This window comes from Lathamus discolor, chromosome 2 (assembly GCF_037157495.1).
Source record: "Lathamus discolor isolate bLatDis1 chromosome 2, bLatDis1.hap1, whole genome shotgun sequence".
Classification (NCBI taxonomy): domain Eukaryota; kingdom Metazoa; phylum Chordata; class Aves; order Psittaciformes; family Psittacidae; genus Lathamus; species Lathamus discolor.
Genome location: NC_088885.1, coordinates 36,360,754 through 36,375,700, shown reverse-complemented (window position 1 = coordinate 36,375,700; position 14,947 = coordinate 36,360,754). Strand labels below are relative to the sequence as shown.

General features: G+C 39.0%; 1 protein-coding gene across 1 annotated transcript; it reads left to right on the top strand.

Annotated features, from left to right (window-relative positions):
• Nucleotides 1-1,869: 1,869 nt before the first annotated feature.
• Nucleotides 1,870-14,338, top strand: GTPBP10 (GTP binding protein 10). Its single transcript, XM_065666408.1, has 10 exons — nucleotides 1,870-2,142; nucleotides 2,664-2,857; nucleotides 2,937-3,028; nucleotides 4,113-4,257; nucleotides 6,912-6,985; nucleotides 7,916-7,968; nucleotides 10,864-10,971; nucleotides 11,480-11,557; nucleotides 12,476-12,599; nucleotides 13,329-14,338. Exons 1-10 carry the CDS (start codon nucleotides 2,110-2,112, stop codon nucleotides 13,544-13,546), a joined length of 1,119 nt encoding a protein of 372 aa, XP_065522480.1. The 5' UTR covers nucleotides 1,870-2,109; the 3' UTR covers nucleotides 13,547-14,338.
• The last annotated feature ends 609 nt before the right edge of the window (nucleotides 14,339-14,947 follow it).

Below are 14,947 nucleotides of genomic sequence, written 5' to 3'. Positions count from 1 at the left end.
TAGTCAACAGAATGACATACTTTTGAATATATTTTTTCTGTACATGTGGGTGGAAAGAATAGATTCATAAGGAGGACTAAGTCTTCCTAAATATACTACTAAAAACTCCCATGGAATACGACACTTCAAGACAAACCCCCTCATACATTTCATACTGCACTGTCTTGTAAAATTGTATTCAAGTATGTTACTATTTTATTCCCTCATCAAGATCATCAAAAGCTATTCTGAATGACAGCTGTGCTTCTTCTATACCTTCTGAATATTCCAGTTGCAAAACAAACAGTTTGCTTTTTTAAGTCAGAGAGAGAAGCGTGGGTGAGCTGAAATGCACAGAATTAGGAATTTCGCTTATTCATACTTCCTTGATTTGTTTTGAAAATATTTTTTCCTAATTGATGTCTAAAATTTTAGCAAATTGAAGCTCCTTTACCCTAATTAATTATTAGGGTATTAACTAATTAACTAACTAATGACTATGTAGAACTATTATACATAGGGTTTTAAAATGTAGGGATTGGCCTAACTTTTATAGTGTACAAAATGAAGCAAAATTACAACAAACATAAAGACCAAACAATAATACACAGAAAAATCTAACTACGTAACTACTATTTTGCATATATTTTGTAAATCTAGTTTCCAAATCTGGTGTCCTAGGCCACGAAACAATAAGAAACAAAACCTCATGAAACCAAATTTATATACTTAGAATGGCACTGTTCAACACTCACATGTTGTGATATAGCCCGGATAATGCTTAAATGTTATGTTGGGCTGTTTAGCATGTAGATGGCACACCACTGTTTTCTCAGTTGTGGGGGGTTTATTATTATGTACAGATAAAATCTGCTGCTAAACTTATTTTTAGTGTTAAATTACTGTAAATGGTATTGATTCTCCTCAGCTGCAACTGAGAATGTATGACCTTGTGCAAAGGCTGTAAGAAGGCACACAGTATTTACTTTTTCATGAGGATTTGCACTTTAAAAAAAAATCACTGAAAATATGCTCATACTGTGTGGAAAATACTTATGCACAAAATAAAACACTTGCTAAAGAACTAACTTAAGGGTTTTTTTCATCAATTTTACCCTTTTGACCTCACTAATGTCATGATTTAGAATCATGGAATCACATAACTGTAGAATGGTTTGGGTTGGAAAGGACCCTAAGCTCACCTAGTTCGAATCCTCCCTGCAATGGGCAGGGACACCTCACACTAGACCATGACCCCCAAGGCTCTGTCCAACCTAGCCTTGGACAATGCCAGGGATGGAGCAGCCACAGCTTCTTCAGCCAGCCTGTTCCATTGCCTCACTACCCTCGCAGTAAAGAATTTCTTCCTTATACGCAACCTAAATCTCCCCTTTAAGTTCAAACCCAATCATGTATACAGTAATTTCTCATTTGTTACCATTTATGGCATGTGCTATAAGCGTTATCAAAGCCATGAACTGGTCATCCCCATCCTGAAAACTAGCACTGTTCGAAGGCCAGGTCCCAGTTTTTTGAGGGACAGCACACCAGCAATATGACCAACACGCTGTAACGGGGCGGGCTGCACGGGCAAAGCCACCAGCAAATACTGACGGTGCTCATCGTGCCCCAGAACACACAGCTCCACCAGCTGGGGCCTTGCCCTCCCCTCTGGCGTCCCTGCCCGCACCTCGGCCAGAATCGCCTCGGGGCCTCTCGGCCTGAGATGCTTTGTGGGGCAGGAATGACCGAAACGACCACCACGCTTGTTACACCAAACTACGGCTGGCGCTTGCCACCCCGGCAACCACGCCAGGCCCCGGCTCGACCATCCCGAGCAGGACCCAGCCGCTGGCTCGCCGCACCGCCCCTGTGCAGTCGTGCGGGAGGTGGCTCCGCCTCGCCTGTGGCAAGACGGGAGCTGGGAGGTTGCTCGTTTCCGTACGCGCCGCTCGGCCGGCAGCCGAGACCGCGGGCCTTCCCTCTTGACCCGTCTTCCTCTCGCAGCCCCCGGGAGCTTGCGGCCCGGGTCCGCTCTCGCCCTGCGCCTCAGGGTGCGCTGCTTCTGCCCCTGCCCGTCCCTCCTCTCCCGCCGCCGGTCGGTTCCGGGCTGAGACGGTAGCTCCGGCCATGGTGCGGGGCGGGGCGGCGGTGTTGCGGAAGGTCAGTGCGGCCGGCACGCGGAGCGGTGGGGACGGGGCCCGCGTGCGAGCAGTCCGGCGCAGGCAGCGCTGCGGCGGCTGGAAGGGCTGGCGGGGAGCCGCGGTCCAGTTCCAGGCCCTGCGGCCTGTCCGCTGCGGGCTGGCGTGTCGGCCCGCGGGCACGGCCTGGGCGAGTGCCCGCTTCCCTTCCCCGGTCTAGCCTGCAGGTCGGCGGTTGGCGGGCACGGCCCCCCCGGGAGGCCTGTACGTGCCGGGCTGAGGCGCCGGCAGGGTCCCACGCTTGCCTCCGTGCTCGCTGCCTGGGGCGCTGCAGGGCGGGCGGGCCGTGAGGTACCGCTGCCGGGGAAGCAGTCAAATAGGTCAAACAGTTCGCTTACTAAAAGACATAGTTGAGGGTTACGTGTCTGCTTTCTGAGCTTTAATTATTGCCGTCAAAGTTATACTGAAGCAGTTTTACACGCATTTCTACAACAACAAAATGTAAACAGAACTTAATACTGCAATAAAACTTGGTCTTTTTAGTATGGCAACTTCATCGATGATTTACGGCTCTATGTGAGAGGAGGAACTGGTGGCATGGGTTATCCTCGCCTGGGTGGGGAAGGAGGAAGAGGTGGTGATGTCTGGTTCGTTGCCCAGGAAAGAACGACCTTGAAGAGCATTAGGGAGAAATACCCTCTGAAGCGATTTGTAGCTGGAACAGGAGCCAACAGCAGGTAAGGGTCTGTTCAATGGAAGTTGTTGTATGCCTTTTTTCCAGAAAGCAGTTACTAAGCCTCGTTCAATTTCTCCCAGTGTTAAGGCACTAAAAGGTGAAAAAGGAAAAGATTGTGAAGTTCATGTGCCTCTGGGAATTTCAGTTCTCTGTGATGATGGCAAGGAGATTGGTAAGAACTTTTGCTCTGTTTTAGTTTATCCAGTAGATCTTGTCATGTTTATTGATGGCATTTAGCAGACTTTGACACTAGGATGTTTAAGGTTACACATCTCCCAAAATACATGTGTATTTTCTTTCAGACAAAGAGTTGACAAAAAAACCAAACAAAACCACCCACTGTAGAAATCGTTGGAAAAGACCCCTTCCAGAAATTAGCAGGAGTTAGTTTGTATCACTATATGCAGCAGAAAGAAAACTGCTCTTGCAAACAAGTGTTAGAGGCTGGAAGCCATACTGATCCTCCACAGAATCATTAACGACCTTACTTAAATTAGGTGTCCATAAACTCAGGTAAGTGGCCCTGTAACTACTGAATTATGACACTTGTTAAAAGATAATGATCATTGGTGTCAACTCTTCAGGTTATCTATAATACCTGCTTTTCACTCTTTTTTTTTTTAAAGAGTGGTGCTTGATAGTAACTAGGAAGATCTCTCAATACAGTGCTCTTGGAACAGATCTCAATGTTTGCAGTTTCTCAGAGTTTTTATCCTCATACTGTTGAAACTAAAGTCACAGATTATTTTAATTTGGAACAAAATTTGATGTTTGGCAGGAACAGTTTATGATGTAGGCATGTCAGTGTCTAAAGGTATCCCTGAATTATATACTCAAATGTTGCATTTCATCTTATAATTATTCTAACCCTAAGGGAGATATACAGCCTGCATCTTAATGAAAGAATATGGAACCTCTGAACAGTTTTCTGTAGCTACATCTCTATCAGTGTAGATTTTTCCTTGCATTCTTGAATTCAAGTATTGGAGGCTTCAGAATTACCATCTTTGCCATACTTTGCCTGCCTGTACTTAGCACTTTTCTTGAAGTGACTAACTATACGACAGAAGGCAAAACTGGGGTGTGATTGATTTCATTTGTTTCCAAAGAAGGAAAAATACCATGACCCTAAGTGCACAGCTTTTGCAAGGAAGTGCGCAGAAAGTTGTCTCTTCATTGAAGATAGATTTAAGTGTGAAGCCACAACTGAACTACTGCGGGGGATTGTGCTTTTTCACTGGTGAACTTATTTTCAGGAGAGCTTAATGCAGCAGGAGAGAGATTCTTGGCAGCACGTGGAGGTCTTGGAGGCTGTTTGGCCACAAACTTTGTGCCTTGCAAAGGTCAGAGGCGAATTGTTCGTCTTGATTTGAAACTTATAGCAGATGTTGGCTTAGTTGGGTAAGTACTGTAGTTTGAGAACTTATACTAGAAAATAAAGTAGTAAATTTCAAATGGGATTTCAAAGGAATTTGAGGTTTTGGAGGATGAGTGTTACGGTATATTGACATTGACACTTAAATAAATTGCAGTTTGCAAAAATCAGAGCTTAAACCTATTAAAATTAATTTTAAAATTTGGAAAGTACTGGTTATGCTTTTGTTTGTGAAGGGCTTCGTGAATCAGTGTAATATATCATTATTAATCAAATTTGGCAATGATGGTGATTATTAAAATAGTATTAACTAATATTTATGAAGTAAGTAGCAGGTGCAAAACAGAGCCAAAAACACTGTCCATATTGCATCTTTGACTTGATGGTACTGACATAAGTGAATACATTCAGTAGCAGTTTTAAAGAGAGTTTCAAAGGTGATGTGCCCTACTCTCCCAGATAAACAGCTTGGAAGGAAGTAATTACAAACAAGAACAGTAGGACTTGCATTTCAATGTTACTGCTTTATAACATTGCAGATAAATGTATTTTCGTTTGGAGAAAGCTTTCAACAAACTACAGTTGTAAAAGTATTGTTGTAAGTATTGTATATAAGTTGTACTCAGCATCTACTGCCAACCTCCACCAGCCCCATGGTCCTTACTAATAAAAACCACCAGAGATGTAAAATGACAAGGAGTTTGAGGTTGAAGTAGTCTAATTGGTATATACCATTAAAGAAGGGAAACTTGAAGACAGCATGGCTTTATACCTCATTTTTTTCTTACTAGAAATAATTCTGTTAATATCAGATTTATCTAAAGTTATATAATTTTCAAGTTGTCATCCATAATTACATAATAGAAATTTTTTTTCATGATTTAGAGTATGTGAAAATACAGGAGCTTTACAACATTGGCGCTTCTTTAATCTTGCATTTTGGCTTGTATTTTAGCTGACAGTATCCCTTTAAAATGGGTAAAAAGAATCACAGTTAATTAGAGGAGCATATTTTCTTGTTGAGAGTATGAATCAGCCTTCGATAGTTTGTGGTTGTACTTTGATCTCTTTGTGCTTGTTATTTTTACTTTAGGAGATTTGGAAGTGGTTTGCTATTAGATCAGGTAAAAAACATTACTGATGGGTCTGAGAAAGCCCCATCAGGTTTGGGTACAGGTTGTTGTGTAGTGTAGGTTACAGCATACACTTCAAAGAGCATGTTGTGCCTTAGTGGAAACGAAATAGTCACTTGAGGATATGACCAGAGTAACCTTCCAGAATGTCTTTAAGGTACCTTTCAACATCAGAGCACATTAAAACTACCTTTGATAGTTTTCATGTAACAAGAAGAGTTACGATGTCTCTTTCTCTTTTAAGAAAGCCTCCTACACAACCCCTTTATAGTGCCCCTTAATGAAGTACTAGTCTTGTTTTTCATTTGCTCATGTTCTTATTAGTTGTCCCTGTTAACAGTTCTTGATTCTGCATGTAATCAAGTGGAGAGTATATGGTTTTCTATATGATTCATGCTTTTTATCTTGTGACCAATGTTCAGTTACCTGTGGACACAAGTTTTCTTTGATCACTGTTGCACTGAAATGTTGTGCTGAATAACTGTAAATCAGACTGGAACGTAAGTCTTATATGATGTTCTGCATAGAACAGGTGCTATGAATAAGCACTATAGCCTATCCTTTGTTGTCAGCGTAAGCTTCAAGTTTGGCATGAATCAAGGCTATTGTGTCTTTTACAATCCTTAAATCTTTAAAATAAGATTAATCTTTACAATAAGCATGTCTTATAATTTTAGTTTTAACTTAGGTTTCTATTAAAACCTAACAGAAATGGGTAGATGTATTCTGTGAAGAAGCTTTTGTACAAGCTACCATACCCTTCAGAGAATGTTTTTGTATAGCTGTCCTTTGTAAAGAGAAAAGGTTACGACAATCAGATCTGCACCTACCAGCTCCTAGGGCTTCACCAGTATTATTTTTGGTTTACCTGGAAAAAAAGCTGGTTAGTCCTAATTTCAAGATCCCTCATATAACTCTGTTGCCTTGAAAACATATACAAACTGTTCATTGAGTCTATATGTATAAAAAGCCTCCCTCTTGCAGAGTTTACAACTGCTTTGCTACATTGGCAAAACTGTAGCATAGGTATCATTGGTAATTAAATTGTAGGCTGTTTAATTAACCATGATTTGTATACCAAAAGACTAAATCCGACTGATAAGATGCATTTGCTGCAGGTGCTTAGAATGTAAATGTACTTTACAAAATCAGCTATAGCATGCAAAGACTGAATTCAAGTAGACCTGGATGTTTATGCTGTGTTTCCATCTGATTACACATGTATTTACATACCTCTCTTGCTTGCATCCTTGGGAAGCATTACTGGATTTAGAAAAAATACTCAGATTTGATTTTTAAAAAATAGTAATGATCTCAGTTTTGTTCTGTTTTTTGCGGGTCTTAGTTTTTGTATGCGGTTTTAGGGGGGAGGGTGATTTTTGGGGGCGTGATTTTTTTTTTTTTTTTTTTTTGTAAGAGTAACTGAGTCTGCAAAAATTAGTTGATAGCATTGAGTCTGGCTAAGGTAATATAGTGTATTTGGTAATAAAATACAAAGGAACCACATATTTGTTTATTCAGTGTATAAATCCTGATTTTCCTTGTAGGTTTCCAAATGCGGGAAAATCATCCTTGTTAAGTAAGGTTTCTCATGCCAAACCTGAGATTGCAAATTACGCATGTAAGTTCACACACTTATTTTTAGAGCAGGAATATTTCATGAGAGCAAAAAGTCTTTTCTCTGACTTGGTTTGCGGTTTATAATAAAGGCTAAGGTATAATCATGTTGCCTGTCAAATATGTTACACAGATTTTTAATTATGAGAAATACTCCAAAAAGAGACTTGCTGTTTCAGTGTCCAGTTCCTTTAACAACCTCAGGTTTTTATGTGTACCCCCGATAGTGCTTCAACCTATGCTGAAGTTCATGCAGGGTCTATTTAACATTTATTTTAGTCTCAGCGCATTTAATTGCATCTGAGACTCTATGCTGTGTAATGTCCTTTGTCTACTAAACATGCACCACCAAGTTCCTTTATATAAACATCTTGTATGGTTTGGAATTTGCTACCACCTGTTCTTCCAGTGAAGTAAGATTTTGTTCTTGAATCTCTTCACTCAAAAATGGACAGAAATCTTTTTGCTGTTTTTCTAGCAGTAAATCAGGTTAGTTGTCTGATCATTTTTAAACTAAAAAGCAAGAGTACAAATACCAATAATGCCTACTGATCTTGTACCACTCCTGATTCAATGCAGCCTTTCCGTATTTTAACTCAGTTTGAAGAGTCCTGTTTACTTTGCCTTTTGTTATTTTTTTTCCTCTTGGGAAGCTTTTCCATAGTCTAGTTAATAGTTTTTGTGTCTGAGAACTGAAAGGGTGCCAAGACTTGGCTAGCCACTGGTTTTGGGGTGGTCTAATTTTGTTATCTCTTGGTTTGCTTTTCTTTATTCCTTTTCCAGTAATTTTTAAAATTCCATTTGCCTTATTTTTTTCTGCTACTATTTAATTTAAATAAGTCCCACAACATTTAAATGTTTTGTAACATGAACATCTTTTAAAATGTAAAAAACAGTTTTGTTTTCTTCCCCTTCTCTTTTTCCTTTGTCATAGTTACAACAATACAGCCTCAGCTAGGAAAGATCATGTATGCGGATTATAAGCAGGTTGGTATGAAAGTTCATTCTGGTTGTTCATTAAAGTTGTGTATAATGATTAGTTATGTTGCTTAATGTAATTTCAGAAAGAAAAGGGAAGCTTGTAGGTTTTTTTCGTATGTGTATCTATAATGTATACATATAAAATGCAATTACATGTACTTAATGAGAGTTGTGGAGAAAGTGCTATTTTTATGAAATAATAATGAGTGCTTTAAAGCCAAATGCTGATATGTAATATGAGGCTGAGCTAACTTCAAGTCACTTTGGAAAATGGTTTCTTATTTTCACTTGTCTCCTTTCTGTGGTTCTAATCCTGCTTTTATAACCTCAGAGTTGTGAACTTGTGTGTATTCTAACTCTTGTTCAGGACTTTAAAAAATGTCATTGTTTCTGAGACTAACCTGTTATTTTTATTTAGAAGAGGCAGATTTTAGGCAAGTTGACTGTACAGAAAGCTCTGGAATGAATAAGTAATTTTAAGAATGGATTTTAAACAGTGGCATATTTGTCCAATAGCTGCAGATCTGCAGTAGTGAATGACAGGGAATTTAGTGAATATAAGTCAGTCACCGTAACTGACTGTTTTGGCTTTCTAGGTTGGCTGATCTAACTTCCATTTGGGTTTTGGTTTGCCCTGGGCTTGGTGTTTTCGTTTTTGGTTTGGGTTGTTTTGTTTGTTTGTTTTGTGTTTTGGTTTTTTTGTTTGTTTGTTTGATGGGGTTTTTTTGGATGGGGGCATTTTTGGGGTTATTTCATTTGTCCATTTTCCTGGTTTTTAATAAAAAACATAGAATAGTATGAAGTGATGACAGCCAAAACAGCCAGGATAGTGCACATCCTAAGAGGTAAGGTAGCTGGGTCCAGTTCCTTTTGTTGTAGCTCTGGAGGACTGGTGGAGCTAATGCCAACCACTTTAATTTTTGTGAACCCAAATTCCACCCAGCTTTTTCAAGTAACTCTGTGGTGCCTGGAATCCTTTCTACAGTATCCACTTGTGGGAAAACCAGTGCTAAATGAGACTCTTACTAATAGATTTTGGACCACAAGTTCACATAAGGTTACAGCAAACATTTTCATTCCTCAAGCTTGAATGTTCTTTGAAGTGCTTTTGTCTTTGAAGGGTATGATATATGCAGTACTGGACTTATCATTTGCAAGATTAAAGACAAATGCATAAAAGGTTTTCAGATGAGTTAACCAGAAAAGCATACTTCTCCGATGTGAAAAGACAGAAAACTCCTCTTTTCACTTTCAGAAGCAATAATCTTAGTTCAGTAGCTGATGCTTGAAACCTTCATTTAACAACCTTTTACAAAGCTGTGTATTAAAGGAATCAAGTCTTGTTTGTCAGGTTCCCTGTAGAGATGCACACATCTAAGGGAAATTTTTTGTATGTCCATTTTATCTGCTGGTTTAGGGTAGCTTGTCCTAGAAAGCTTGGCTGTAAATAACCGGATGGTTTATAGTGTTTTTGAAAACCTACCCACCTGCCATGAATCCGGACCTCTTGCTCTTACTGGTTTATCTTTCTCCGGCAGAATTACTTGCACTCCTGGCTTTCTTTCCTGCAGTTTGTTGTCTCTTACAGAATAACCCTTACTGTTGGCTGTTTCTGCAGTTCATGCTTTTTATACTAGAATGTGGGTGCTATATAGAAGCTATATGGACAAAAAAATCTTTTCTAAATTCAAGGGAACTAGTGATTTCTGATTACAGGGAACATTTGTGAGTAAGAGGAGGTACTTCAACTCTGAGTATTGCAAACTGCTGAAAAAAGTGAGTGTAATTAAGAGGCATAATTGAGGTGACTGTTCCGGAGCATTCAAGGCAGAATGGGTCATTGTATCCTTTTTTTTTTTTAATTCAGAACATGGGTCGTTTTTTTAAGGAAATAGGTAGCAGTTTGCTTATTTTATCTTAGTACATTTTGAAGAAGAAGTTACATGCAAGTTACCTGGTGCTTTGTGTCATTGCTGCTTGGGAAAGACACAAAGTAGAGGATCTGAGTAAGAGTCTGGATTCAGATCTTAATACCAGATGATGGAAACTAGCAGAACCATTTTCATCATCTACCAGAATATCTGAACCAAGTGCTGTTTTGAGAGAATATGAGGGGCTTTTTATGAGCTCCAAAAAAAAATATTCTTTGAAAGAGAACTGAAGCTGGGGAAAAAGCTGCTTTTGATGAGACTACAGCACCCAAACCCATCACACCAGGAAGTGGATGTTTCTGTTCTAACTCTCCAGTTATTCTCTCCCTGTTTCTAGTTATAAGCCTGTAGTTCATCCAGCTGTATCTCATGTCTCATTTTCATGGAAAATTCTGAAGGAAGGCTTCAAGTATTTAGGAAATGCATAATAATTAAAAGTTAGTGTAACACGAGTGGGTGTGTAACTCACTCATAGCAGAAAGCACCCTTCTGCATATGTAGCACACCAGAAATTTTGTTTGCTGGCTTAGGGTTCAGTTGAATCCAGTTGCTGTCTAAATGGGTATTGGATGGATTTGATGACCCTAATTTTGTTCTTCTTTGCTTCACTGTCTTAGCTTTCTGTGAGTTACTGAGTAGATATTTGGGGCTTTAGTATATTGCTCTTTTTCAGTCTGTCTCAGCTCTCCTTTACAACTGTGTACAACCCTCTCAACCAACACAGAAAATGACAAAATACCTTTCCATTGGGACAGTCTCTGCTGGTTTTGATTGGAGGCTGATATACTAATGGAACTGCTGGAGAACTGATCCCCCACTCAATTCCAAGGAATACACATGCTCGTAAAAGATATGCCTGACATTCCTTGTCTGGATTTTTTTATTTATATAAAATGATAATAGATGTTGATGGTTTAAAATAACCATTTTTGCTTGTTGGAAATACTTTGTTTGAAACTTGTTTCCCTAGATCTTGGTGGCTGATCTCCCAGGACTGATTGAAGGTGCACATGCAAACAGAGGGATGGGCCACAAATTTCTCAAACATGTAGAAAGAACCAAACAGCTTCTCTTAGTTGTAAGTGAAATAAAATTTACAGCTTACTGAAATCAAAGGCAGTGCAGTAAATAAAATGCATGTTTATTGCAGTGTAGTTGGAATTTAGGAAGTAGTTTGTAATTTGCATGTTTATGATAAATGTAGCTGCAGTACAGTTTTCAGAATGGAATGCTCAAACAACTGATAGTAAATTAAGTTCTTAAATACAATGTAGAATTTAGCCAATTAATTTAGAGCAGTGAATTGTTCCAAGTATAATTAAAACATGGTATGACTTTTATTATTCTTCTTTTTTTTCTCTAAGATCCCATAAAGAAGAGGTTTAAAAATCAAACCTTTGCTCAAAACCAACCAGTTCATGCTTCCAGTGTTTGTAGCGTTACTTTGGTGTGTAGTTGCCCTCTGTTATTTCCCAGGAATGAGGGCATGTGCATGGACATTGTACTGCAAATTAGTTGATGGAGAGTACCTTGATACTGTAGCATAACTTAATACCACAAAGCTTGTTTTTGTGTCACCTTTTCAGGTTGATATTTCTGGGTTTCAGCTGTCTGTTAAGACTCAGTTCAGAACAGCCTTTGAAACTATACTGCTTCTAACAAAGGTAAGTCCTCATCTTTGTAGTTGACTGTTGTAGTTACGTGTAGAGGCAAGAAAGAGGCTCAGTTTTGATCAAGAACTCTCAAAATGTTAGCATGTCTTCTGGATTTGTAATATGAGGCCAGCAAACAAGCTTAGACTTCTTCAAAATTATGAAATCCTTAACTGTCCAGGTTAAACTGCTCTATTTTATGTTGGGCACAACTGCTTCTTCATTAATGTGTGCAGTATATGGGATATTTGTTACAGTCAAGGTGAAAAGACATGTCACGTTCAGTTCCCCAGTCTGGATGCATTTTAGGAAATAGAAATACATGGGTATACTTAAATCCCTGCCTTGGAGCCCTTGCTGCACAGCCTAATGGAGATGAGACATCAGGCCCCAGCTGCACAGATATTCATTATTTCCATCTCTTACCATTGCTTCTGATTAAGATAAAGCATTTTGTGTAATTTCAGGTTTAGCAGCTGTTTTCTCTCTAGCTACACAATTTAAGATGACAAATCTTCTGAATTTCAGCTATTGCTGTTTAGCTTACTCATAGGTGTGACTTTATTTCTGATGTAAACCGTAGTTCACTTAAGTCCTTAACAATCAGAAAACTCTCCAAAGAATTTCCTTACACGTTTTATAGATCTCAACTTTTTCTGAAATTGATTTTGCGGTTTTGGCTATCAGAAAAACAAACCCAAACCTCATTCTTTTTATTGGAGGCTGTTTCAGAATCAGACAGCCTGTTTACCTGAAATATCTGTGTTTGAACAAGAAGTCACTGAACGTTATTTTCTTCTGACAGGTTGCTTTAATACATCCACCTTGAGCACCTTCACAGCTGCCTAGGCATGAAAGACTGATATAAAATTGAAGTAGCACTTGGTAAACTACAAATACTTATTAAGGCAAATTTACTTATCTTTCAAGGAACTGGAACTGTACAAAGAGGAACTGCTAACAAAGCCTGCACTTCTTGCCATTAATAAGATGGATTTGCCTTGTGCAAAGGATAACTTGAATGAACTTATGAAACAATTACAGAATCCTCAAGGTAAATTAACTTCCAATGACTGCGTTCAATAAGTCAGAATAAGATTTCATCAGAGGTAACTGCATTGGCAAGGAGTTGTTTAAAACTGAAGTCAGCTATTAAATTTATTATTTGAACATATGTTTTAAAACCACTCCCTGCATTTAGAGCTCTGTTTATATGCATTTTTAGTGCTGCCTTCACTGTTGGGGTAGTACTTTAATAAATGGAGATATCCTAGAAGATCTTTCCTAACTATGATAGGGAAGAGTAAATTTCCACTCTAGGTATGTTACATAACAGTAACCTCCGTTGAAGGTCCCCTTATGGACATTGATGTATATACGATTCTCGGGCCAAAACATGTGAAAATACTGGACAAGCCTATATAGGTTTATTTCAAATTTGCTATTACCTCGGGGTGCATTTCTTCCCTTGAGTATATAAGAACCAGGAAAGCTTAAAACCATCCATCTCCCAAATCCTGCAACTTGGCATTTCTTTGTACTCATCTTGAAGGTGTAGAATCTTACGAGAGCATAAGTATGGTTTAACTGTTGTGTTAGTGCTTGTCTTCTAAGCCTTTAGCTATTTTTTTAAAGATTAAGCAAATAATAACTGCTATATTAATTGCAGTTATGTTTACTGAAATTTGTTAAAGCTCATTTTCTAAATGCAATGCGCTTCTATGGGCTTTGTAGTGATATACTGGTTGGGGATTGTACTAACTCCTCCAATATGATTTTTCAGATTACTTACACTTACTAGAAGAAGAAGTGATTTCCACAAACACACTTGAATTCAAAGATATAATTCCTATATCTACACATACTGGAGAGGGAATTGAGGAATTAAAAGCGTGCATACGAAAGTCCATAGATGAGGAAGCAGAGCAGGAGAATGAAGAATATCGGAAAAAGAAACTACTACTTCTACAGACTTCAGAAGAACATATGAATAGAAGATAGTATTCGTGGCTGGATCCAACACATTTTAGTATTTTCCCTATATGTATGAAACCATTTAATTTTTGTTCCCTTTGCCACACTGCCCACTTCTCTGCTCCCTCCCCCACATTGGCTCAATGTCTTTTGGCACTTGGATAGAGCACAGTGGGGAAAAAAAAACCCAGGGTTTTGTGATTTACCTTGACTACCGACTCAACAGAGTAAAGATCAAAATATGTGCAACTCAAAGTACTGCTTAACAACTGGTGATCTCTGGAGTATTTTTTGCCAAATGAGATGAATGGAAGAAATACAACTCACAGAGGTAGCAAAGGACCAAGTTCAACCACCCCATGTTTTGGAAACACCAGGGGCAATTTCTGATGGAGCAGGTTTCCAGGTTGTAGTACTTCCAGTGTGAACCAGTTCTGCTACTTCAACAGGCATCAGGTTGGGGGGGGGGGGGGCTGTTATTTTTAAAGATTTACAGGAAACACAAAAAAATGGCAGCAAGGAAGTGACTTGTACGAGCACAAAAAAGCAAAGCTGATGTGTAATGTTGAGGTTTTATTCACAGCTGCCAGTGCCTGCTGTAGTACTCCTGAGGATGTAAATCCTGATTCCAAATTCCGACACTTTCATTTGGGATTTCTTCCTATTACGGAGTTGTGGGTAGATGTTACTTTTTAGTGAAGGAAGTGATAACTGCTTTTCAACAGTTGGGGAATAGTTTATGTTCCAGCTTCTGTATAACAAGCAGGCACACATTTTATTTTTGGAAAAAATAAAAAAGAAACCAAGTTCTTTATTGTATGGGATGTTTTCTATTTCAGTGATACCAAATTGATTGCAAAGCAACATAAGACTGAATGCATCAACGGCTTCTCAACTTGGTTTGGTTTTGTTTTGTTAAGTGCACTTACCAAACCCTGCTTCTCTAAATTTTGTTAAAGCAGTCACTGGGAAGAAAGGTGTGATTTATCATAATCCAATTCTATTATCATTTAGTACTGGTTCTTATTCCTATTTTCCTCTAATTTTACTGTGTGTGGGGTTCGCATATTTTTACTAAAGTAAAACATGGGCTGCAGACAATTTTTGATAATCCACTTGTTTCATCGTTGAAAATAACGTGGGTTTTTTTTGTCAGATTTCTTGAACACTGGTCTAATCTCACACATAAATGGGGGGGTGAAGAATTGCGATGATAACAACCTTGGCTTTATTTAAGCTGTGCACGAAGAGTTGTGATGAATAGGTAAGGTGTACGGTAATTTGTGGGTTAAGGTAAACACAGTTTAATAAGTGAAGGAAAGAGGCGGCAGCAGTAGCTGCCGCAAACGCAGCCGCTCTGCACCTACCACGGCCCCGCCGGTACCCCGCCGCCCTCCCGCATAACAGCCGCTTTGGGCAGCAGTACCG

What these genes read in the sequence shown, in the direction of transcription:
- GTPBP10 (XM_065666408.1), top strand. Translation starts at nt 2,110, where the DNA reads ATGGTGCGGGGCGGGGCGGCGGTGTTGCGGAAG. An exon ending in TGATGATGGCAAGGAGATTG is followed by an intron (nt 3,029 to 4,112) that starts GTAAGAACTTTT and finishes ACTTATTTTCAG; the next exon opens with GAGAGCTTAATGCAGCAGGA. An exon ending in TGTATGCGGATTATAAGCAG is followed by an intron (nt 7,969 to 10,863) that starts GTTGGTATGAAA and finishes TTGTTTCCCTAG; the next exon opens with ATCTTGGTGGCTGATCTCCC.